Below are 25,384 nucleotides of genomic sequence, written 5' to 3'. Positions count from 1 at the left end.
CTGAAAGAAGACAATTATGATAAACTATTGAAGGATATTAAGAGTGATTTGGAAAAATGGGCTAATTTACAATTATCTTTGCTGGGAAGAACAGCACTTGTTAAAATGAATATATTACCAAAGCTTCTGTTTTTATTTCAAATGATTTCCATAAAAATTGATAGAACATTTTTTGATAATTTAAATTTTCAAATTTCAAGATTTGTATGGAGAAAGAAGAAACCAAGGATTAAATTAAAAATGCTTCAGGAAGCTAAAGAGAATGGAGATTTTGGTCTCCCTGATTGGATCTTGTATTATCAAGCTTCTGTTTTAACATGGTAAAAAGAATGGATAACTTTAAGAAATAAGAGAATTTTGTATCTCGAAGGGCATGATTTGCAAATGGGTTGGCACGCTTATATGTGGTATGAAAAGGGTAAGGTACATGGTTCTTTTTTAAGTCACTATATTAGAAAATCATTAATGTCGGTGTGCGAAAAGATAAAACTGTGTAATAAATTACCAAGATGGCTTTCACCCATGGAAGCTTTTGTGTATCCAAATGCATTGAATTTTGAAGGGATTATAAGATATGATGACATTTTGGATAAGGATGGAGGACTGTAATTGAATCAAGAATCACAAGAATAGGGAGCTGATATAACTTTGTGGCATAAGGTGCAGATACAATCGAGATATGCTAAAGATTGTAAAGTGTGGGGTTTTTATAAGGACTTAACAGCGTTTGATCAAGTGATGCTTAAAACAGATGAGAAAATGATTAAAAGATTATATGACTTCTTACTTGATAGGAAAATGGAAGATAAACAGGTTGAGGAAACTATGATAACGTGGGCACAACATTTTGAATATAATATTGAATTAGAAAAGTGGCAAAAGCTGTGGGAGAGAAATATCAAGGTAACATTAGCAACTTCGTATAAAGAAAACTTGTATAAAAAAATGCTTTATAGATGGTATCTGTTGCCAAATAGATTAGCTAAAATGTTTCCAAATATGTCAAATGGATGTTGGAAATCTAAACATAAATTGAGTACTTTTTATCATATGTGGTGGACTTGTGATGTAAAAAAAGTATTGGATTAAAATACATAAATGGCTGGAGGAAATGTTACAAAAATCCTTAGCTTTTAAACCTGAAGTTTTTTTATTAGGCATTATACCGGAAGACATTAGTAAACAAGAAATGTATCTGATTTTACATGTAATCACTGCGGCGAGGATTGCATTTGCTCAACACTGGAAAAGTGAGGAACCACCCACCAACGAACTGATCCTAAAAAAGATCCTGGACTGTGCAGAAATGGATAGATTGACTTTATCACTGAAGGAGAAAGAAGATACTGACTTCTATCAAACTTGGGACTCTTCTTATTACTGGCTAGAGAAACGGGACTTCATATAGATTTAAATATGGTTTTAAGTTATCATAAATAGAAAACAATGTGGGGGCTGACCCAGCAGGTCCGATGTTTCTGATGACTGATGTTGTTTTTAGTTTTCTTTTTGTTTTTTAGGATTATAATTTCTCAAATAAAACTTATTTAAAAAAAAAAGACTCAATTTAAGGGACTGCAGGTGGTGTAGTGATTTAAACTGCTGTGCTGCGGGGCTGGTAGATCGAAAGTTCGCCGGTTCGAATTTGCACAACGGAGTGAGTTCCCGTTGCTCCGTCCCAGCTCCTGCCAACCTTGCAGCTCGAAAGCATGCAAATGCGAGTAGATAAAAAGGTGCCACTTCGGGGGGCAGATAGCAGCGTTCCGTGCACCTCGGTGTTCAGTCATGCGGCCACACGACCACGGAGACTGTGTGCAGACAAGTGCTGCTCCTCGGCTAGGAAACGGAGATGAGCACCGCCCCCGAGAGTCAGGCATGACTGGACTTCACGTCAAGGGGAAAACTTTACCTTTACCAAGACTCAATTTAAAGGGATTTTAGTTTTCAGGATTTTAAAATGCTATGATTAGTGCTGGAGCACAAGATTCCACAAGACTGGACACGTCCAAGTTTATTTCCACCGCTGAAAGAGCGACTGACAGGGCTTGGAATGCCACACCATGTTTCACACTCTCAAACGCAGAGCGTGACGCTGGCAGCACGGAATGCGGGCAGCTGGCGGGGGGAAGAGGGGAGCCATGGAATCCCAAGGTCAGCGGGAAGTAGCTGGGAGGCGCGAGCCACGGCCTGCACAGCGAGGCTACGGAGCAGCCACGCACACCACTGCAGGCATGCCTGCATGTGCGCCTCGGCCCAGGACCCAGGCGTTCCTGCGGCTAAGCCCCGATCCAGGCTGTTTCCTGGGCACTTCTAGGCCACCTGTCCCATGGAGAGTCTGTGCTGCAGGGGCAGAACGCAGCTCCCCAGCAGCAGCGAGGGAAACGGGGGGGCCACGCGGCAGTTCATTGCTAAGCCAGGGCAACGCGGGGCTATCTACCGCCTGGCGCCAGCTGCAGGGGCTCAGGAGTGAGAAGGCCAGGGGGCCTCGCCGGCCTATGGCATCAGGGGGCACCACCCCCTACTTGGAGGGAAGGGCCACACCGACTCACCCGCTTATCCCAAATGCGCACATCCCCATCGTGGCTGGTGGCCAGGCAGCTGGCGTTCTTCTTGTTCCATTTCACCTGGGAGGCTCCGGCTGCACGAGAAGCAAGGTGCACAAGGTCAGCGCAGGTTTTCCAGGAATCAACCTCAGCAGGGCCACACGGCCACGCAGGTAGGACAACCCCAAGCAACTTCCAGGAAGCGGCCCACCCCTTACTTGGAGTCCACCCTGGGACCCCACACCCTGCCTGGCACAAGCAGCCAAGAGCAGACGTGCTCCCTCCAGCTTCTCAGAAGGAGCTGTCACCCCAAGCGTGTGCCGAACACACTGCCTCCGGATGCCACCCCGGGAGAAAGCGGCTCGCCTGCGGCCTGCATCTGCGGCTGTCCATTTTCGACCAAGTGGGAGGCACGACAAAGCCCAAGAGCAAGCTCCTGCCAGGCGCACAACAGCGCCCTTCATGCCCCTTGTGGAGGAGGAGCTCGGTGGTGAGCATGTGCTGCAGCCAGGCGCATTCTGCCCCTTGCTCCTGACCAGAGGTACCCCGAGCACCCCACTGCTGGTGGGCTGCCTTCCACCGGTCAGCTTCCTGTGGGGCTACCTGGGCAATCGACACTGGAAAAAGAGACCGCAGCAAGACTTCTTGCTAGAAACGGAGGAATCTGCTCCGCATTAAGACATCACCCACAACGGCAGGCAATCCAGCTCTCCTTCTCCCCGCCTTCATTTTGGATGCTCCTTTAGCATTATTCTACCACTGTATTGTCTGTTTTGCAAAATGCACCAGGTGCCGGCTGCTGAGAGGAGGCAGGCACGGGAATGTCGCTCCCCCAGAGCAGAGGCTCTTCGGGGAGACGGGAGACGCACAGGAACGGCTGCCAGGGGAGGAACAGCAGGTGGGCGGCGCAGCCAGCGCTTGAAAGGAGGAATCCCCTTACTTACCAACTGCAGAGAGTGAGACTGTTGGCTTCCGGGTGTCTCTGAAATATGGAATACAGGCATAAGGTGCATCCTCTCCAAAACATCCCTGTTCCCCATTATAGCTGGAGGCACACTTTGTTCTTGCACCTGAGAGTGCTTCCAGAGCCCCCAAGAATAAAGGAAACCCACCCTCAGAGATGCCCCCCCCAGGGCTTCTGTGGGTCCTGGATCGCTACAAGGCCTCTGTTGAGGTGGGGGGCATGCCCAGAGCTTTGCCTTTTATTTTTTTATATCCCTCAGTAAACGATGCTCTCTGGGTGGTCCATGGCAATTTCTCAAAGCATAACAAAAACTCCGCCCTGCAAGAATGGCCGATTCTCTCGCAGCGCTACCCCAGAAGCAGTGTTTTCCCTCCTAGCACAGCCGACTGGGGACAGAGCAGATGCACTCGTCCGCAGAAAAGGCTGACCAGGTGGCGGCCAGCCAGACCTCTGCTGCTCACTCACTCAGCTGACTTGCTCCTCATGATGCCCTGCCTGCACCAACCGCAGCCGAAGTGACCACGTTGCCCAGCTGGACGCTGGAAAGCTGCCTTCCATAATGGCTTGGAGCTTAACTGCGCTAATGAGGTAGAGCACCACCCCACCACAGATTTGGGTTCCTACGCCGTCTGGCTGGAGGCAGCCCCGCCTTGCCTGTTGTGAACAAAGCTCGGGTCACGGAGTCACCAGTGACAACCCATGATTAGCGACTGCCCCACCTTGCCTCAGCCACTCCCACACCCCAGAGGAGCTTGGGCCTCAAAGAACCTTCCTCTCCTTGGTAGCCTCTTGCTCTTACTTGATATCCCAGATGTAGATGTAGGTGTCGACTGAACTGGTCACCAGCAGATCTGGCTCAAAGACTGCCCAGTCCAAGTCACTAGGAAAGATACAAACAGAGCGGGGCTGGAGTGGACACACAACAGCAAGAGACCTCGGTCGTGGAGGCTCTGTGCTCACGAGAAGCCATCTTGCCTACGGTCAAGGGAAACACAATACATGAACAGCAAACGGTGGAAGGGTCCCTTTGCCCACTGTGACCTCTTCGCCACCCTCCTTCATCCACGAATAGGACATCTTTCCTCATGCGGCCTCACCGAGGAGTTTCTATGAAAAACTGAAGTGCCAACTCTCATCAAATACTTGTAGGGCACTTTAAGCGACACACCCTTTGCTTCCTGTCCGAGGTCATTCACAGGCTGGTGCATGTCTCTAGAAGGGTGGTTTTCAGACCGCCTACTATTGGAAGTTCTTGAAGAACAGGATCTAGGATGGGAGACAGATCTCCCAGAAAAAAGAATGCACCCTTCACAGTGTATCTTTTCCCTTAAAAATGCATTTGGGCAAGGGTTGAAAAATAGCAAGGAGGAACACCGAGTGAAAAACCCCTGGGATTAAGAAATCCCTGCCATAGCCAGTCTTCTGTTAATCTCTTCTCTCTTTGCCTTGGTATTTCGTTCCTCTAGCCTACGAGTATTACTTCACTGCCTCTGCTCTGTTGCAATGGCCAGTTTTAGAGGCTTGCATGGTCAGGAACCTGGAATGAAAGATCCATGAATCAAGGCAAGCTGGACGTGGTCAAACAAGAGATGACAAGACTGAACATCGACATCTTAGGAATCGGTGAACTAAAATGGACAGAAATGGGTGCATTAATTCAGATGAGCATCAGGTATATTACTGCGGACAAGAATCCCTCAGAAGAAACGGAGTAGCCTTCACAGTCAATAAAAGAGTAGGAAAAGCAGTACTGGGATACAGTCTCCAAAATGACAGAATCTCAGTTCAAATCCAAGGCAAACCGTTCAACATCACTGTAGTCCAAGTCTTTGCCCCAACCACTGGTGCTGAAGAGGCTAAAGTTGACCAGTTCTATGAAGGCCTACAACACCTTCTGGAATTAACACCAAAAAATGATGTCCTTATCATCATGAGGGATTGGAATGCTAAAGTAGGAAGCCAAGAGACAACTGGAATAACAGGCAAGTTTGGCCTTGGAGTACAAAATGAAACAGGACACAGGCTGGTAGAATTTTGTCGAGAGGATATGATGGTCATAGTAAACACTCTTTTCCACAACCCAAGAGACAACTCTACACATGGACCTCATCAGATGGTCAACAAAGAAAGCAGATTTACTATGTGCTCTGCAGCCAAAGATGGAGAAGTCAGTAAAAACTAGACCAGGAGCTGACTGTGGCTCAGATCATGAGCTTCTTGTTGCAAAACTTAGGCTTAAATTGAAGGAAGTAGGGAAAAGCACTAGGCCACTCAGGTATGACCTAAATCACATCCCTGATGAATGTACAGTAGAGGTGACAAATAGATTTCAGGAATTAGATCTGATAGACTGAGTGCCTATGGACGGAGGTTCGCAACATTGTACAAGAGGAAGCAACTAAAACCATCCCAAAGAAAAAGAAATGCAAGAAAGCAAAATGGCTGTCTGAGGAAGCTTTACATATAGCTGAGGAAAGAAGGGAAGCGAAAGGCAAGGGAGAAAGAGAAAGATACACCCAATTGAATGCAGAATTCCAGAGAGTAGCTAGAAGAGATAAGAAGGCCTTCTTAAATGAACAGTGCAAAGAAATAGAAGAAAACAATAGAATAGGGAGGGCCAGAGATCTCTTCAAGAAAATTGGAGATATGAAGGGAACATTTCATGCAAAGATGGGCATGACAAAGGACCAAAATGGCAGGGACCTAACAGAGGCAGAAGAGATTAAGAAGAGGTGGCAAGATTACACAGAAGAACTATACAAGAGCTTAACATCCCTGATAACCACGATGGGGTGGTCACTGACCATGAGCCAGACATCCTGGAATGTGAAATCAAATGGGCCTTAGGAAGTCTGAGCAACAACAAAGCTAGTGGAGGAGACAGTATTCCAGCTGAGCTATTCAAAATCCTAAAAAAAGATGCAGTAAAAGTGCTACACTCAATATGCCAGCAAATTTGGAAAACTCCAACAGTGGCCACAGAACTGGAAAAGGTCAGTTTACATTCCAATTCCAAAGAAGGGCAGTGCCAAAGAATGTCCAAACTACCGCACCATTGCACTCATTTCACATGGCTAGCAAAGTTATGCTCAAAATCCTACAAGCGAGGCTCCAGCAGTATGTGGACCGAGAACTACCAGAGGTACTGGCAGGGTTTCTAAGAGGCAGAGGAACTAGAGTTCAAATTGTCAACATACGTTGGATCTGGATCACAACAAATTGTGGCAAGTTCTTAAAGAGATGGGAGCACCAGACCATCTTATTTGTCTCTTGAGAAATCTATATGTGGGTCAAGAAGCAACAGTGAGAACTGGACACGGAACCACTGATTGGTTCAACATTGAGAAAGGAGTTTAGCAAGGCTGTATACTGTCGCCCTGCCTATTTAACTTATATGCAGAGCACATCATGAGAAAGATGGGCTAGATCAGGGGTGGGCAATTAATTTTCCTATGGGGCCACATGAGAAACTTTGACAGTTGTTAAGGGCCGGATCAATACACTTACAGCTCTGCTCAATATATATCTCTATAAAAACAGTAAATGAAACAAACTTTACAAGATGAAACTCAAATACTTTGGCCATCCAATGAGAAGGAAGGACTCCCTGGAGAAGAGCCAGAATGCTGGGAACAATAAATGGCAAAAGAAGAAGGGGACGGCAAAGAATGAGGTGGCTGGATGGAGTCACTGAAGCAGTTGGTGTGAGCTTAGGTGGACTCTAGGGATGGTGGAGGACAGGAAGGCCTAGAGGAATGTTGTACATGGGGTCGCGATGGGTCGGACGCGACTTTGCGACTAGCAACAAATGGTCAGGCACGGAAATAGAACACAGTACCAAATTCCTGCAATCACCTCTTATGAGGCACAGTTTGTTGTGTTGCCTGAACTCAGCAAGACTGGTGGGGGCAGGTATCCCTGGAATACTTATGTCCCTGACCCCCAAAGATCCTGCAGCAACAGGGCAAGCAAGAGGGGCCACCCAGAGGGCTGGAGAAAAGGAAGGGGCTAGGCTCTGAACTCAACAGTTGAGGGGCAGAAGCCCCGGTACCTTGAGCTGGCCCAGAAGACTGAGGAGTGCACTGGGGTACCCGGGGGGCATACCTGATCACACGTGTGTGCCCTTGCAAGGATGTGCCAACTTCCCCATGGCTGTCTTTCCATTTGTACAGGTCGACACGCTGGTTGCTCTGAAATTAAGCAGAAGATGCCAGAGTGGCTGCAGATTGCTTTGCAGCTACAGAATAGCTCCCCGGAATTTGAATATCCCCCTGCCATTTCAAAGCCAGGGCAGAGCCCTTGTCCCATGAACAGGTCCCATTAACGAGAAACAAGGCCCAATGTCCTGGCTACATCAGCCACTCCTGCTTTCTGAGTCTGGAGTGAGCTCCCCAAGGAAATGTATCCATGTTCCTTCTGTTTTAAGTTTTTCAGAAAGCAATCAAGGCATGCTGTTGATGAGCAGCCTTTGGGACACTAAATGCTCCATTGTTTTAGATGGGGGGCACAACTCATTGGCTGATCAGATGTTTCAGCCTACAATTCCCATCAGTCCTAACCAGAACAGCCAATGTTGAAGGAAGATGAGAACTGAAGGCCAATTTACCCACAAGTTGCCTATTCCTCTTTTAGATCATTCCCTCTATTTTAACGATTTCTTGGCTTATCTGCATTTTTACTTCAGGGTGTTTCATTGGTTCTTAAATGTGTTAGCTGCCTTGAATGTCAAAGGAAGTATTGCAGGGAGATGGGATTCCAAAACAAAGTATTTTGTTTCAGAGGAATGCTTGTTTTTGCCCAGAAGCAACGTTTATGCTTGCACTCAATAAGACAAAGACTCCCCCTTCTGAAAGGCCCCTGAACATTACAACTTTCCATTACCCTAAGCAAGCGTTGAAGATGTACACCCATCATTATTTGCAATTGCATCCATTCTACAGGTTGCCTGAACAGGAAGTTTTTTTTTTAACTGAGATTCCATTCTTGGCAGCTTTGCAAACTTATCCACTGATTAGCAAAGGGTGTTCCACATCAAACTTCATTACCTCCAACAGTTAAAATGAGATGAAATAGGATTATATGTAATCATATGCATAATTGTATTTATTAGTACAGGAGATTTTCCAATTCAGCCCTTCATTGTGGAATTGCTTTTGTTTTTTCCCCCTTCCTTCCTGTGCTTGAACTGAAAATTGATTGATTTGTGGCCAGACACGAAGACGTGCCTCCGTGGAGGTGGAAACGGCGTCTGGTAGAGCGACAGGAGATGCAGCTTCCAGGATTTAGGCAACTCATCCGCATGGTCGTAAGGGCTGCAGGGGAAATGGGGCAGCACTCCCTGCAGAATAATCTCAGAGCAAAGGATGTGAAGTTTTCCATTAGGCAGTCGTGATTCCTTCATTGCTTTCATTCACCTCCTTCGGCACTTTGTCCAGGAGCGCAGGATATAAATTTTTATCCACCCCCCCCGAATGAATCACCACCCTAGCCCCATTCTAACATGCTAGCTAGACACCGGCAGGGTCCAAATGGGGAGGAAATGTCGCAACAGGATCAGGGCCGGCATGGCGCTTACCGAAGCAGCAAAGTAGTGTGCGTGGCTGTCGTGGGGATTCCACTGCACGGCTCCAATGTCCCACTTACTCTGGCGAGAGATCTTGCGATGGCCTTCGGCAGGGGCGTCAAGGTTGACGATGTACAGGAAGCGGCGCCTGCAAGGCATGCGCAAACATGCCCATGCTACTCAGATGTCATTGCATGGGGAGGAGCCAGTGGGCTGCAGCACCGAGTTCCCAGCTCCAAACCAGACCCCCTTTCCTGAAGGGCTGCTGGAAGCCACTTTTTTCCCTTTAAAAAATTTGGGTTATTCTTACAGATGCAAAATCTGCAGGTAGCAAGAGGGCCTGCAATGCTGCACCTTCTCTCAGGTCTAGGAAGGAACGTCTCTGCAAAGTGCATGCATGCTGCGAGCACAGTATGTGCTTCAGAATGACTGGCTTTGCCTGCATGCCAATTTTAAGGACAAATTAATCAAACAGGCTGAAACTCACAGAATTAATCAACCGAGGTGTGCTTAAACAGGTGACAGTTCCCAATCCTCAAAACATGATCTACAGAACAGAAAAATGTCTATATGGAAAGGGGGAGGAGAGAGAAGAAAATGGGAGGGGGGAGGAATGGTCTCCTTGCACCCCAACACTTTCTACTGTAGAGGGGATACAAAATGCCCTCCCTCGCCCTGCAGAAGGGGCGAGCTGTTTCCATGAGACTAGGCCCCAATTCCAGCAGGAGCTGACTGGCCTTGCAACCAGTGGGTTGTTTGCTCCATGCACACAGCCCCAGCCGAGCCTGGGTTTTCATTACATGTGAACAAGATCCTTGCATTGCCCAGCACAGCCCTCTTGACTCCCCTCTCCCACTTTTTTGTACTGGTTCCCTCATTTTAGAGCAGCTTTTTTTTCTGTTGGTCGAGCACAGTTATGTTGGATCTCTCTAGCGATCTACCACCTAGGTGTATATTGATTCTGACAGCAGTGTAGTCGCCGTTTCCAATCCGTGCAGCAACATTTAAAGAGGAAAGGGGAGGGGGAGGAGGTCATCACCGTGAAGAGGAAGAGTCTGCTGTGCTAGTCACAGCATGTTGCTTCCCTGCAGGAAATACAAGCGCTAAACCTTGAACCAGGTCTTCATGCAGCTGTGCTGGCCAATTTTAGAGCGTTGTGCCTGAATTCCTGGTCTCTGCTAACGCAGATGCAGATCTGGAGTTGTCTAGGCAGGCCATCCAAGTGTTTGGCTCATGCCCCTAGAGACACCGCTTTGCAGCTCGGGGTTCCAGGGGAAACAGCGCTTCTTGCAAGCCTGGTGCCTGCCTGCCCCATTCATTAAGGAGGATGGGGCAGGGCAGTTTGAGGAAAAAGGCTTGCATAGCAGCCAGAGGGAAAGGGAAAGCATCCACTAAGCAGACAGAGTGGCGAGTCTCTGGTCCTCACTGAGCTGCATAGCTGAACAAGGATTTGACCGTGAGTCACCTTGGTCCAAACCCAACACTGCGATCACTATGCCGGTTTCCCAGCATAAATCAGGGAAAGCTGAAGGTGACGCAAGTTAAACAGAGCCACATTCAAGACAGCCACCCCTCTGCTTGCACGAAGAAGCTGCCGTGGCCACGCCCAACGGGGCCTACTCCAGGCCAGGCTGATGCAGAATGTTCCAGCAGGATACCGGCCTCACTGTGGGCCCCATGGGGCAGATCCAGATGCTGGCCGAGAGCACTCGTAGGCTCACATTCCCCAAAGCAAAAGGACACCACAACCCCTGTGGTGGGATCCAGCTAGATGGGGTTGCTCTCAAAAACGTCCCACACAGAATGCCCTGAATGAAGGCGACTGCGGCAAGAAATCCACCATGCTGGTGGAAGACAAAACCAAACCACCAAAGCCTGGTCTCCTTTCCCAAGAAATGCTACTTTCACCCGTGCAGGGATCATTCGCACAGAGTGAGGCGCTCCCAGTCGTACAAACCACCTCATGGGGTCTAGAAATGGGTTGCCCCACTCCTCTGCAGATTGCAAGACCTGGACCCCAGTTTACTTGCGCGCCTGGTATCAGAGGCTGAAGGCAAATGCTCCGGTTGCTTTCTGACCTCGCCCGATAGCCCTGCCCAATAAATATTTCATCTGAAAAGCTGGCATCTACCATGCATGGGATACACACTAAAAACAACCATTTCCCAAGATAAGCAAGCAAATGGTAGATGGCACCATGCAAAGGTAGCGTTGAATGAGACATTTACCGCAGGGGTCACCTTAGGAGTAATTTTGTCACATCAAAAGGAAACATGAGAGCTGAATCTAAGTGTCACTCGGAGAAGATGTGTGGATAAAGATCATGCACCGAACTAATTAAATATTCAGAGACAATCCTGGGGAAAGGCTCTGTGCACTTCTGCTATAATTAATTCAAAGTATCTGCCAAGAAAAGTGATTTCTTCCAGCTGTATGTTTAAGCATATTGTTAGCAGCAGCGGCAGCACCTTGCATTTTTCCCACTTGTGAGGAATCCAAGGCCGCCTACACAGCTCTGTTTGTACCCTTGCAACAACAGGCTTGTGAGGTGAGTCGGGCTGAGAGTCTGTGACCTGCCCAAAGGCACCCAGCGAGTTTCACGGCCAACATCCACTAACCACCACACCAGCGCCCCTAAGTTGGTCAAAGCAGTAAAGCAGGAAGCACAAGAAAACCATCAAAGTATTAGCCTGTTTTTTCTTGATTTTCATAATGTGCTACAGTTTTGCTGGACACAGGGAAGAGGAAAGAGTTCCCCAGCACTATTTGTAATTCACCGAAATCTGCAGTCACTTCTGTGGCTCTGGAGATTTCTCTATGTATTCACCAGCAGTCACAGGGACTAGAAATTTCCTCTCATATAAAGGCAAAACTGCCATTCTCAGAAAGCTAAATTCTGTACCCATTATAATGTTATGTTTTCTGCACATCTTCAGAAAAGGGGCACATATGCAGTCCCATCTAAGTGCTTTGGAGAAAAAAGCGGCAAAAGGGCTTCAGTGCAAACATGATATCCCAAGTACAGACATGAGGCATACTAGTGGAATCCCAAGCCTTCATGTCACCAACCAATGTCTGCACAGCATGTTTGGGATTCTCATGGAAAGCAGCAGCAGACGGGAACAGAAAAAAGCACGTAGGTGAAGCTGGAAAAAAACACACACACAAGGACATCAGCTAATCAGATCAGCAGAAGTAGAAGGTCACTGGCTGAGCACACCTAGATATAACCAAGACAGGATTAGGGATAAGGCAGAGAAAGACTTCAGGCATCAGTGGTGTGGGAGAGGGGCGTGTGTGCGTGCCTGCACAGTGCTAATTGCAGACTTCAAGGCCCTGCAGAAGGCACTTTATTTCTGATCTGGGCAGCAGGATAGCTTTTACCAATCTAAAATTGTTTCTAGGCTACCTTTAAGAATGGAAACCTAAGACAGACTGAACCACTAATGTGTGCACTAGGCCAGAGGTGCAAAACCCCAGGAAGGGGGCCCAATCCTGTCCCCTTGTGGCTGCCCAGATGGCCATGTTCCCTTAACCGGCTTCCAGCCCTTTTCCCCAAGCAGCAATTCATTTGATGGTTTACCAGCTTTTGTAGATTTCCTCCTTCCTAAAAGTACCAACTACCCCTCCCAAAGCCGAGCTCCTGGCAATGTGCTCTTTAAGCTAAAAGAGGCCGATATTTTGGCCCCATCCTTCTGCCATCAGCCCCACCCACCACCAGAATAGTCCCCAAAAGCCTCGCCTAAATGGAACTGGGCCCTTCGACTGCACGAAGTTCAACACACCTGCGCTAGGCAACCCACTCACACCTTCAACAAGCAAAGCAGCAGCATGTGCTGGGGAGAAAAGTCCTTCTCCACAGGCTGGATGACGATTACGCAAAAGCCGCTGCCACAAGGTCTAGCAGTACGGCGAGCTCAGGCAGCTTCCGGTAAGGATTACAGCCACTGGCTGAGCTGGATGCAAGGTGCAGTCCAACACATCTGGAAGGCACCAAGTGGGGGGAAGCTAGACTACCAAACTGGAGGAGGACAGGTCCTGTGGAACTTCCATGCTCAGAAGCAGTGTATCTGTGAACATAACACTGGGGAATAGCTGCTGCCTTTGTGCCCTGCTTGTGTGCTTCCCAGAACACTCACTGGCTTGGCCACTGCTGAAAACAGCTCAGTGGACTAAATGGATCCGGAAGGAAGGCACTATCCATACTTCTGTCCTTGAGTTCACATTATAAATTCTTTTCTCTAGAGATAACATGAACAACTAAGAAGGGGAAGCAGAATCTGTGAAAAATGCTGGCAGTGATTCTGCCTCTGCCTGCCACGGCCGGCACCAAGGACCGGCCCTGCACCTTGAGCACTGGCTGCCAACCTAGCCCACGGGGTTTGGCACTCACCCAGAAAGCACTGCATGCTGTCCCAGGCAGTCCACAGACATGGCCGTCGCCTGCAAAAAGAACAGAGAGGAAAAGAGAAAGACGTCGGCTCTCTTCGCCTTATCCCAGATTATCAAACAACACTCAGCAGGAAAAGGAATTCTCTTTCCATTCCCCACAAATGTTAGGTGAGGGTAGTCATAAATAATAACGAGATTTCCACGGTCATTTCTTTCTGCATTTAATTTCTTTCTGCTGTTCACATCTCTCAGCTCAGTTAACGATTCTGCCCTCTTGATGATCACATATAAAGTACATATGCCCCTAAGCCTTGATAACGCTTCATGCGCCCAATGAGGTGGACCACTGCCAGAATACCTGTGCCTTCAAGGTGACACAGGGGCTTCATGGTTTCTGCTGCAACAGATTAATATGGCAGCCAAAAGAGAAATGCAATCAGTCCAAGACAGGTGAGCATTAGTTTGAAATAAGGGACACACTTCCTAGAAGTGCGTCCTGCTTACTAGAATCACAGAATTGAAGGCCATTTTAGGCTGGCGAGACCAAGCCAATGCTCAGTGCAGGAATTCAGTCCAGGGCATTCCAAATGGATGGCTGTCCAGTCTCAGCCAGAGTACCTCCAGCGAGAGTCCACCACCACCAGCAGGCACCAATGCCTCGACTGCTCTGACCATCCAAACATTGTCCTTAAGGTTCTCTTGAAATCTGCCCTCTTGACACTCAAGCCCATTATTTGTGTCCGACACTCTTGAAGGAGAGAGACTAGGTTGCAGCCCTTTTCTGCATTATGACCCTTGAGAAGTATTTGAGAAGTCCGGTCACATCCTTGCTTAGTCTTCTCAAAACCAAACATACCTAGTTCCTGCCATCTTTCCTCATAGGACTTAATTACTAGTTCCTTGGTCACCTTTACAGCCCTTCACCAAATTCCTCCCAATTTATCTCAAGCCTTCTTAAAATGTGGTGTCCAGAACTGGATGCAGTATTTGAGAAGCGCGACCAGCACAGAGCAGAGGGGAATTATCATTTCCTCTGATTTTGAAACTAAACTTCTATCAATGCAGCCTAAAATTGCATTTGCCTTTTCTGCAGCCACCTCACACTGCTAACCCATAGTCAGTTAATGAATGACCACATTTCCAAAATCCTTTTCACACATCCTATTGCCAAGTCAGCTACATTCTTTTTCCTGAACTAGAAACTTGTCTCTGCTGGATTTCAGTGCTGTTTCTGTTCCGTTCAAGCATACCCTCAAGATCATGTTGAATTTTGTCTGTCTTCCCAGATAATACCTTCCAAGACATTGGATGTGTGTATCATCTCCATCTGGATTGCCACACCACTTGTTCCAAGTCACAGAGATGCTGAAAGCTCCTGGATCCAGGACAGAGCCTCTGGCACACCACTTGGTATCTCCCTGCAGTCTGAGGAAGCATCACCCATGTGCACTTTGAGTACTGCCAGCTGTGGATCTTCAAGACTTCACTTGGTTGCTGATCTGAATTATCATGTAGCTCTTTGCCAAATGAAAGCCAGAAAGCAAGTGTGTGGCATTTCCGTGAGCTACTAAAGGAACTACTCAGTCAAAGAATTAAATGAAATTAGTCTGGCAAGACCTGTTGACAAACCTTTTCCTGACGTTGAGGACTCAAGCATGAAATGGTCACTTTCTCAACTCAGTCCCAGCTAGTTTCACCTCATCGCCTAACTAGGGAGTAAGTTGCACTGATGTGATTGGGATTTACTTCCCTTTGGGTATGAATAGAAGTGTATTGCACTGTAAGGTAAACAGCAGGTTTGGGAGCAGGAAAAACAAAGGGATGCATGCTTCCCAATCTCCAGAGTTCTTTGGACTTAACTTTTACTCTACATGCTTAAATCTAAGTACTATGAACTTAAGTGCTTTATGGACTGCAGCTTCTCCTCACTGCCGAAACACAAAATGTTTTTTGGCCTTTTTGCCCCCCACCCCGCCGCACACCTGCTCTACCTCACAGGGTTGTTAGGAACACAGAATGGAAGACCCCTAGTTATGCCTGCTTGCTGAGCTGCTTGGAGGAAAGTCAGATACATGTGTGATAGATCATTGATAAGATTTATCAGGAGTCTTGCCCTTTCTTCCAACTGAAGGAGGGATGGGGGAAAGGCCGGGGGTGCAGGGAGACAAGGAAGGCTGCTGTAAAGAGCCCTGCAGGAAAGGAGGTCACTCATCCCGATCCCAAGCACTGCTGTCTCAGGCAGCAGCACAGAAACCTCCCTCAGCCTGAAGGCGGAACTGAGTCTCCAAGATGCTTGTGGGAGCCACATTCCTGTGGTGGGTGCAGCTGAAGCCAAAGAGGCAGGGTCGAAACAGGAGCCTATTTTAGCTGCTGTAACTAAGAACAGGCAGTTCAATATTTAAGAAAATGACACCAAAGTGCAGAAACCAGCTGGAGATCAGTGTTGGGGGAAGGGGCAGGGCCATGTGCCAAACCCTGGAGAACTGAACCGAGCCCCCAAAGGACAGGTTACAACCCCTGGGCCAGGGGCTCCCCACCCCAAACCTGCAGATCCTGCCCTGCCACTTCTGAATATGGGGGCTTCATTTGCATCACAAGCCACAACTCCGGACTGACGCCTCTCCTGGCAGCAACAACTTTCATTTTGGTGAGGCTGGCTGTTAAAAGTGATCCCATCCTGGAGCAAACTGCCTTGCTGCAAATCAGCAGTGAATTAGCACAGGCAGCTGGGTTTACCAGGGCCTGTGGGTGACGTCCCTAGAGAAGCACAAACAAACCTGCTCTGCAGAATCAGTAAACTTTATGTGAAGAACACGGGAACATTGAAAGTTGCTGCAGGCTGAGCCAGAGCCTTGGTCCACCTAGTCCAGAAGAGTGGCACTGAATGCCAAGCATTCAGGCAAGTGTTTCCAACTATCCCTGGAGCTGCATAGGGATCGAAGGGAACTTCTGCAGGCGAACCTGAGGTTTTACAACTCCCAATAGCTGTCGGCTTGCAATGAGATAAAAGAAATGCATATAAAGGCCAGCGACTGGCCAGAAAAGAATGAAATGCCACCCTCCAGCTTCTTCTTGCTGGGTTGTCACACTGCAATGTGACAGACTAGGTCAGTAGGTAAACACGACAGCTGTTGGAAGAAGTGGGGTGGGGGTGGAGGGGGAGAAAGATGAGCTCTGTTTTGGAAGGAGAGATGTCAGCATCAGCCAGGCTCCAGGGCTTGGCTTTCTGGGAAGGATTTCTCCGTGACCTCTGAAATGCTGCCCAGAGCACAATAGCAGCAGAATCCCCTTTTGCTGGGCCCTTTGCATCGTTCAGAGTTGCTCCCATTACAGGCATACCTGAGAGGAGGCATGCCAGTGAAACAACGGCAAAACTGGGGAGGAATACAGAGCCATGGGCCTGGACAGCATTCCGGAAACTCTAGAGACATTTTCAGGGTGTGGCATATTGTCTGCTTTTGAAAGATCATCCACTGGACTAAGAATTTGGAAAGCAGAGGTCTAGCTGCTAAGGTCTGTACATTGTCAATGTTTGCCCAGGCTGTGCTGGTCACTCTCTCAATCAAACAATTTTCAAGGCATGTTCCCTCTAGTACTCCAGGTAAAACTTCCCCAGTTGGCTTCACCTGGCCTTTTTAAAGCCTACACCAGCTTCTAAAATTATCTCTTTCCTAATAATACAAAGACTGTATTTTCCTCTGTGGTCCCCTGGTAAAAAGAATCTGCATGCTTCACCTAGTATGGGGAACACTGCTGAACAAAGCTGAATTTTATATTCGCATAACCGTGGGAATGCAACATTTCCACTTCCTAGGTCCCAGAAGCCCAAGGACAGCTGCAGGTCCTTTCCTGAAGCTATCACAGGCCTGCTGGGTTTTGCTTGAACGCCTTCAGCTCTCTTTCTGCCTGCCCCCCTGCCACCTTTCCATTCTGGGATGCTGGACAGGTACACAAAGCGACTTCAGCAAAGTGTTTTTTCTTTCCCTCTTTCTTTCCCTCAAATTGTTTGCTTGGGGGCCTTTTGAAGCAACATCTTGCCTAGCACGCAGTTCTGGTGATCTCAGAAGCTTGCACCTTGTGAGGGAAGGGAAGGGGGAGGTTCGCCTGCAGACCAACAAGACAAAAGAATAATGAGACTATTCTAAACTGGCAGGCAAACTGACAACAGATTATGAATGGTTTTTCACAAAACCAACACAGCACTGGGAAAAGGATGATGTGGAGCACAGCACTACATTCAGAAGGATGCTTGCAATCCTCCTTTCAATAGCAGATTACCCTGGCATGCTCAGACAAAGACCATACCAAGATGCTGTTACTCAATGATGTAAGCAAAAAGGTAGGTCCTCTGACTTACAAATGGAAATTATTTCACCAACTGAGTGGATCTGACAAAAGAATAGAAAACTGCTTTGCAGACTGTATTATTCTCAGTACAATCTAAACTCCCAGCATTAATAGGATAACACAGACATGAAAGCACTTCACCAAATGCCTTAATAGAGTGTACTTTAAAGCAGGGAAAATAGAGCAACTGTCTAAAACTATCAGGAAACCACAGATTAAAACGACAGAAATCAAGGATAAGGATCACCACCTACACATGAGAATCAGAGGGAGGAAGAGGAGGAAGGCCCACAGATGGCTGGTTATGTAGTAAGCCAGGCTAACAAAAACTCTCTAAATACTTTCATGTCTGAAGGACGCAAGAGTGCATTTCTTGGTATACAAAGAGAAGAAATATTCAGAGCACTACCCAAGTTATGCTGCGTGCAGCCCAGAGGGAAAGAGGACTGATTTTTCAGGCCTTAAGGCAGAATACTTTGCAAAGGAGGCGAGCTTCTGACCTTTTACAGAAGTGCTAAGAAATGCTGAAATAGCCTGGAAGTAAAGATATTCCTTCAAGCTGCAAGTGAGAAAAGATGGAAAAGTGCTTCCTGCAGCAACTAGAAAACAAGCAATTGACCTTTTCAGGAACTTGGATTAAAATGCCAGCAACTTCCAAAAATGACTGGAGAAGTAAATGAAGCTTTATCTGATCCTGATATCCTAAAAATAATGAAGAAGGAAATTCAGCCAGGAGGAACCAGAAAACTAATGTGGTATAGTGGTTAAGACCATGTGTCTGGGGCTCAGGCAATCTGGGTTCTAGTCCCTGCTCAGCGGCGGAGGAGTTGGAAGGTCACCTCTTATCTGGCCCAACAAAAAAAACTGTTTGACAACCGATTGCATCTTAATTTCCAAAGGTATGTTGCCAATGGACATTGGAGCTGACAAAGGTAACCTAACAGTATCAGATTTTGCTCTACTTTGTCTCAGGACTAACTCCTAATGCTTAACTCTTGAGAGACCACAAAGTCACCCCCATTACATCAAGGCTTAATGCTCATTGCTTACCAAGTCAGAGATAATAGACACAATAAGGGAAAAACAATAAATTATTTTTTCACAGAGACCCCAGCATGAAGAAATGTGGGCCATGAAAGCAGTGATTCAGTGAATATGAACAAACGAGGCAATTAATTTAAATAGTCAGCCAAAACCATGGCCGCAAAAGTGAGTAATACAGCAAAATTAGGGTGTCTGCATAAGCAGGAAACAAAGGGATAGAGATTATTAATTAATAAAAGGAGCAAAGTTGCAAGCAGCTCACATAGGAAAAATTCAGACAGCCATGGCATACATCAGTTACTATGCCATGGAATTACTATGGAGTTGGAAACAAAAGCTCAAAATTCCTGGCAAGAATCTTACAAAAAGGGCTGAACAGTTGGTCTATTTCAGATATTTAAAAAAGATAACAGGGAAACACAGAACCCAAAGGAAATATGTTCTCAAAATTTTATGAAAATTTATATAGCAAGAAGCCATGATTCTAAGCATGAGGCCACCATTTCTGAGTCACGGGAATTTCTGAAATCAGTTCACTGCAGAAAAAGATACAGGCAGTGATAGGCAATCTGAAAAATGGAAAGTCTCTGGGTTACATGGATTTACAAATGATTTTACAAGAAATCTGAAGAACTATTGATACCATAGATACAACACCTGTTTAATTCTATTCTGGAAGGAGAACCTATACATGCCTTTTTTTCCAAACCGACGTCTGGATTGGTAGTTGCCCCGAAACCAGAGAGGGGCTGTAGCTCTGGAAGCTCATACCATCCCACTGTAATTGTTAAGCAAGATGCCAATATATTGACAGGAACCTTAATAATTTCATAATTTAAGTCAAGACAGACCAAACAGGATTTATGGCTAAAAGGTATATAACTGATTATATTAATAAAGTACTGAACATCCTAGATTGGGTTATTGGATTCTGGTAGTTTTGCTTTTTTTTTTTTTTAGAAGCCTTTAAGGCTTTTGATAGACTTGAATGGTTTTTCTTCATCAAGACACTGCAAATATTAGAATTTGGCCCCGATTTATGAATTTTATTAGGCAGCTATACTCATAATCCACAGCCAAGGTCAAAGCAAATCCCAGACACGACCTTTTCCAAATTATACAGAACAAGGTTGACCATTATCTCCTTTTATTTGCTATACTGATAGAAACATTGGCAGAGTCAAGCTGTAATCATACAAACATTCAGGTAGTCTGAATTAATAAAGACGCTCACGCTATAAACCTGTAAGTGAATGACATTGCTGATGGTCTCAATTCAAATAGTGCTATCCCAGAGTCTAGATTAACACTATCTGACCATGAGAAAATTACAGGATTAAAAATAAAATACCTTAAATTTGAGTTGAATGTGACAGAGGAGGAACAAAAGGGGCTACAAACCATCTCCAGACTAACTTTGCAGACCTCCAGGATTAAATATTTATGTATAATAATTCCAAGAAACATAAAACAACTTTGTAAATGCAACTTCAATCCATTATATACAACTCTTAAGGCTGACTTCAATTTCTGGAAGCAGCTGAATTATCCTGGCTTCATAGAATGGCTTCCATCACAATGATGTATCTTCCTAGATGCTTATTTTTTTCTTTCAAAAATTCCTAGTTGAAAACACTTCTAAGTTCCTTAAAAATGGTAAAACGTTATGGAAATGTTTAACACTTGTGATTTTAAAAAAATGCTCAAAAGTTAAAACAAATGCACTCTAGGCAAACAAAAATTGGGGCTTTAGCTTTCCTAATTTAAAATTTAATTACAATTTCTTTCAACTTAGACAGGTTACGTCACTAAGGCAAATTAACTGCACTTGCATTGGCATGGCAATAACAGAAAAAACTTTGCCTTAATGCAGCACAACTTTCTTTATGTTCTTAAGAGCGGGCTTCCCAAGCCTGGTGCCTCCCTGAGGATGTTGGGACTACAAATTCCATCACCAAAGCCAGCATGGCCAGCCTTTTGCAACCTGTTCAGGAAATGGCACTTTCCACTGACAAAACACCGTTTTTTGTAAACCGTTTAGAAACTCTAGTACTGGACGTCATAAAAAGACTTTAAATAAATAAAATACCAGACACGGCAGGATTTCCTAGCTTCATGAAATAGAAACCGCCTTAGAGCCTAGCCAAAGACTTGACCCATTACACTCGGTGTTGTTTTGAGGGTGCTTCCTCCACCAGGTGTCCTCACCAGGTGTGCTGGCACTACAAACTCCATCATCCCCAAGCAGAGTGGCAAGTTTTCCCAGACCAATATCCTCCTGACCTGTGGGGACTATAACCCCTCCCAGTCTCCTCCAACTTGGCAACCTGGGATCTCAATCCCCATCACCCCCAGCCCACAAGCTGCCTCGGATGGTAACAGCTGCAACCCAACATATCTAAAGGGCCCCAGCTTTGCTGCTAAGAGCCCACAGCTGCAAAGGCTACCCTGAACCACAGGGCCCGGGGTGTCGTGATGAGAGTACCAGACAGGGCCTCAGGTGCTGGCTGAACTGAACGGGACGGCGCATGAAGACCCCCGGGTGACGCTGGCCTACCTCGCAAGGTGGCTGTGAGAATAAAAAGGGGGGGGAGATTATGCAAGCTGCCTCAGCTCTCCTGAAAGACTGAAAGGAGCAGGGTATAAACGTAGTAGTAAACATCGGCTTCTGGCCCTCCCCCGGCCACGACTCTAAGCCTGGCCTACCTCACAGGGTTGTTGTGAGGGCGCAAACGGAAAAGAGGGGTTCCTGCCAGCCGCCTCGGGCTCCCTGCGGGAAGAAGGGCGGCGGGCAAGGCAGCAGGGAAGTAAACAACCCGGCGCTTACCTGCGAGTCCCGGAACTCCACCACCACATTCTCGCTGCTCCAGCGCGCCGCCATCTTGAACCACCCAGAACGCCGCCGGCGAGCGTCGGAAGAGGCCGGCGCGTGCGCCGCGCGCTCGCAAAGCCTGCCGGGAGATGTAGTCTTAAAGCCCCCGGGGAGGATGACGGGAGCGGCTCGAGTAAAGACTGCGAGATGGTAGCTCGCCTGCGAGTTTGGGTTTTCCCTCCTTTTCCCCCTTATCAGCCGAATATTCAGCTTCGAGAATAGCAGCTGGTAACCCTGCCTGGAAACCCGACGCTTCTCTGTGGGAAGGTGCTCTGCACGCGCGCAGAGGCTAGAGTCTTCGCCAGAAAAGCAGAGCTCATGCCGTGCACAGCGGGATTTCCCATGTTCGCAAGAAAGCTGTCCTAGATCCCAGCCAGCTCGTTCTGGGTTGTCTTCAAGCCGCCTTCCTCAAACGGGAGCCTTCTGCAATGAAGGACTACAATCCCATTGTCCACAAGCAGCATGGGCTGGACCACCCAATGGCTTTCTGTGCTGTAGGGACAGTCCATAGGGCACTGTAGCAGCCCGGTTCCCATGGATGGATTCTCAGCTGAGCCCCTGTCTTTAGAAACAGGCTCTGGAATTAAACCCTGGTGGTCCTGGGGGCACATTTTAGGCCCTGAGGATGAGGGCCCTTGGATGAAAGGAGATGGGAACTGACTTTACTTTTAGAGCAGTGTTTCCCAACATGGCGCCCTTCGAAATATTGGATCCATAGTCGGTGCCCTCTGAGGGGGCTTTGGGAGGGCTGTTTTGAAGTGTTTTTGTGAGACTCACTGATCAGAACCTGCTTCCCAGCTGGAACGAGGCACCCACTGACTCGTGCAGAGGCACAACGGATAGGGCCGATCCCTTCCATGCCAAGCCCCTCTTGCACCTCACACAGAAGAAGAGAGATCAAAAGCACTTGTTGCCCGATGTTGCTGGCCTTTCGCACCCCACCCTGGTTTACCGCACAGTGCAATCTTGGTCAAAAATTACCGAATTATCCCCACTTTGATCAGATTTCCCGAGCTAATGAGGTGCTGTGCAAATACGGAACAAAGCAGGAGACACCGCACTGGGTGTGGGGCTGGTAGGAATAACTAATTCGCACAAACGACGTGCAGCAAGGAGGTGCCAAAGCTGCACGCTGGACCTCGGGCTTCAGTGCATCACTTCGCTGCTCGGTAGACCTACCCAGAGTCAGGCTCTGTGCTGTTCATCCAGCAATAAAGGCAAATGGTCCCGGCACCCTGGATGCTGCTGGCGCTTCTCAGACTGCGTGAGCCCTCGAAGTGTGTGCCATTATGTGTGACAAGGGCTATTTTTAGAATTCTCCTGGGCATACAAGTAAGACCGGAACAAGAGCATTTATAAATCAGGCAGAAGGGGGCCTCCCTCCCCTTAAGAATTCCCAGGTGAGCCTTAAAAAGGATCGTTTTCTTGTCCTCTGCACAGAGGTGACTGCGTGGTCCCGCGGGGATCTGCACTGGGACCAGTGCTTTCCAGCTTGCTCCTAAATGATCCAGAATTGGGAGTGAGCAGTGAAGCGGCCACATTAGCTCACGACAGCCAATTAATTAGGGTGGGTAAAACTAAAGGGTATGAGGAGTTCCAAATGGATTCCTCCGAAGTGGGAGAATGGGCAAAATGGCAAATGTGGTTCAAATGCAGGCAGGGCAAAAGAGCCCGACAGACAGACAACCCACTGCGTCCTAAATCAAGGATGCCAGAACCTTCCCTAGAAGCAAAAAGGGCAGAACTGAAGCTGTTGTACTTTAGGCATGTTGTGAGAAGGCAAGACTCCTTGGAGAACACGATCATGCCAGAGAAAGTCAAAACAGGCCAAGTAAGAAACGGACTGACTGCATGAAGCAAGCCACAGCGTTGAGTTTACGAGAGCTGAGTGGGGCAAGTGGTCTCCTAATTCTAGAGCCCAGTGGCGTCCTCCCATGGAGCGGATTAGTGGCAGGTTTAGGACTGATAAAAGGAATGGCTTCTTCAGAGTGCATACTTGAACAATGAACCACTTGCTCCTGCAGTGAGGAGCAATTTGGATGACTTCACAAGGAGATGGGTTACAAGGGTGGAGAAGGTTTGCCGTCCAAAAGAGCCTTCGGCTGAGGCACAGGGACACAAGCTTGGACCCATGAAACTAGCACGGTTCTTCCATGAGGAACCCCGGCACCAACGCTGCCCTTCTCCGAGTTCTGGCAAGCCATGAACTATTTTATCATCCTGAAGCCACAGTGGAGTCCTGAGCCACTAGGAACACCTCTTGCAACATCTAAGAACCACCTTGCCCTCTCCAGCTCCAGTCCTATGCACACTTACCTGGGAGTCAGTCCCACCAGCCTTTCCCCAACTTACTCCAGAGGGAGCCTAGCTTAAGACCGGGTCGTTGCCATGGCTACCATCAGCTTCCCACCACTACCTTGCAGCCTAAACCCGCACAAATTGGGTCAGAAGCAGGTCCTACCGAATTTGGTGGGATTTACTCCCAGGTGCAGCCCTGCAGGTGCGTCTACTTGGGCCATCAAGCTGCTCCCACCTGTGGCAAAATCCTTTGGCAGCCCGCCAAAGCCAACGCGTCCCCCTCTTTCACAGCCCTGCTCGGCTCCTGTCGGCTCCAGGCTGTGGCGTCCTTCAGAACCAGTCCATCTCCTATTTGTCCTTCCTCATCCTCTTCTGCCTTCGGCTTTCCCCAGCACCTTTGTCTTCTACGGTGACAATCCAGTGTCTCTGCCTGCCTGCTCTGATGTGCCTGAAGTACAACAGCTGCAAGATTTTTGCTTCCAACTTGGAAGTGCTGAAACTGCTGAAGACTGAGCTCCGTTAGCCATGGACTGAGCAATGAGAAAGGTGCTTTCACTGTTATGATGATTCTTAATGCATTTATACCCTGCTTGTTTGCTCTTATGCAGAGCTGGAGAGCCAGTGTGGTTAAAAGTGCAGGCCTGATGCTCCAGTGACCTGGGCTCTAGTCCCCACTCAGCCATGGTGTCAACTGGGTGACTTTGGCTCAGGCTTGGGCTCTCAGCCCAGCCTACCTCACAGGGTTGTTGTGAGGTTCTACAACCAAAATAAAAATAAGATTATGAAGAGGAGGAGGAGAATTATGTATGCTACCTTGAATTCCTTGGAAGGAAAAAAGATGGAATATAAATACAATGCATTAAAATGGTGAGAAACCCAAGGCTCAGTCTTATCCATTTCATGATGACCACAATAACTCTTTCCGGGCTGCAAGCGTTAACTGGTTCACCAATGCTTGTTATCTCCCAACAGCATTTTGCGAATGCCAAAACCAGGATTAGTGTACCGAGCGAACCGGGACACGCAAAAAGGGACCTCTCCACATGTTTTCCGCGCGATAGATGTTACGGATGTTCGGAGTGGGGGACGAGCCGTGGCGGAGCAGGGGCAGCCTCGTCCGCTCTGGACGGAGAGACGTGCTGGGGAGCGCGGGACCTTCGCCTTCCGCGTCTCCACTCCCGCCCCGGCCGCTCGCCCGGGGCGCTCTCGGGGCGCGCCGGGCATCCCGCAGGGGCGCCGGCTCCTCCGAAAGCCTTCGCCAGGGCTGGGGCGCTCGTCCTGCAGGGGCCGCCGGGCGGGGGCCCTCCCCGGCAGCGAGCACGGGGTCCCCGGGCAGCCCGGCGGCGCCCGCCCAGCCCTTG

The 25,384-nt window shown here is 47.9% G+C and overlaps 1 protein-coding gene across 12 annotated transcripts in view; it reads right to left on the bottom strand.

Moving 5' to 3' along the window:
* WDR59 (WD repeat domain 59) overlaps positions 1-21,756 on the bottom strand; it is a 49,422-nt gene extending 27,666 nt beyond the window's left edge. For 10 of the 12 annotated variants that reach the window (XR_006415116.1, XM_044434059.1, XM_044434060.1 and 7 more), the window contains exons 1-7: positions 21,681-21,754; positions 13,464-13,513; positions 9,083-9,218; positions 7,612-7,697; positions 4,307-4,387; positions 3,488-3,525; positions 2,550-2,638 (exon numbers count right to left, since the gene is read on the bottom strand). Coding sequence is in view for 11 of the 12 variants with exons in the window: in XM_044434059.1 (XP_044289994.1) it covers positions 2,550-2,638; positions 3,488-3,525; positions 4,307-4,387; positions 7,612-7,697; positions 9,083-9,218; positions 13,464-13,513; positions 21,681-21,734 (534 nt within the window). In the remaining variant the exon portion in view is untranslated. Of the gene's footprint in view, positions 1-2,549; positions 2,639-3,487; positions 3,526-4,306; positions 4,388-7,611; positions 7,698-9,082; positions 9,219-13,463; positions 13,514-21,680 lie in introns of all 12 variants that reach the window. The other 2 variants (XM_044434056.1, XM_044434058.1) reach the window with 2 other exon arrangements.
* Between the last annotated feature and the right edge of the window lie 3,628 nt (positions 21,757-25,384).

This window comes from Varanus komodoensis, unplaced genomic scaffold, assembly GCF_004798865.1.
Source record: "Varanus komodoensis strain SLA01 unplaced genomic scaffold, ASM479886v1 scaffold27, whole genome shotgun sequence".
NCBI lineage: Eukaryota > Metazoa > Chordata > Lepidosauria > Squamata > Varanidae > Varanus > Varanus komodoensis.
This window is presented reverse-complemented; position numbering and strand designations above follow the sequence as displayed.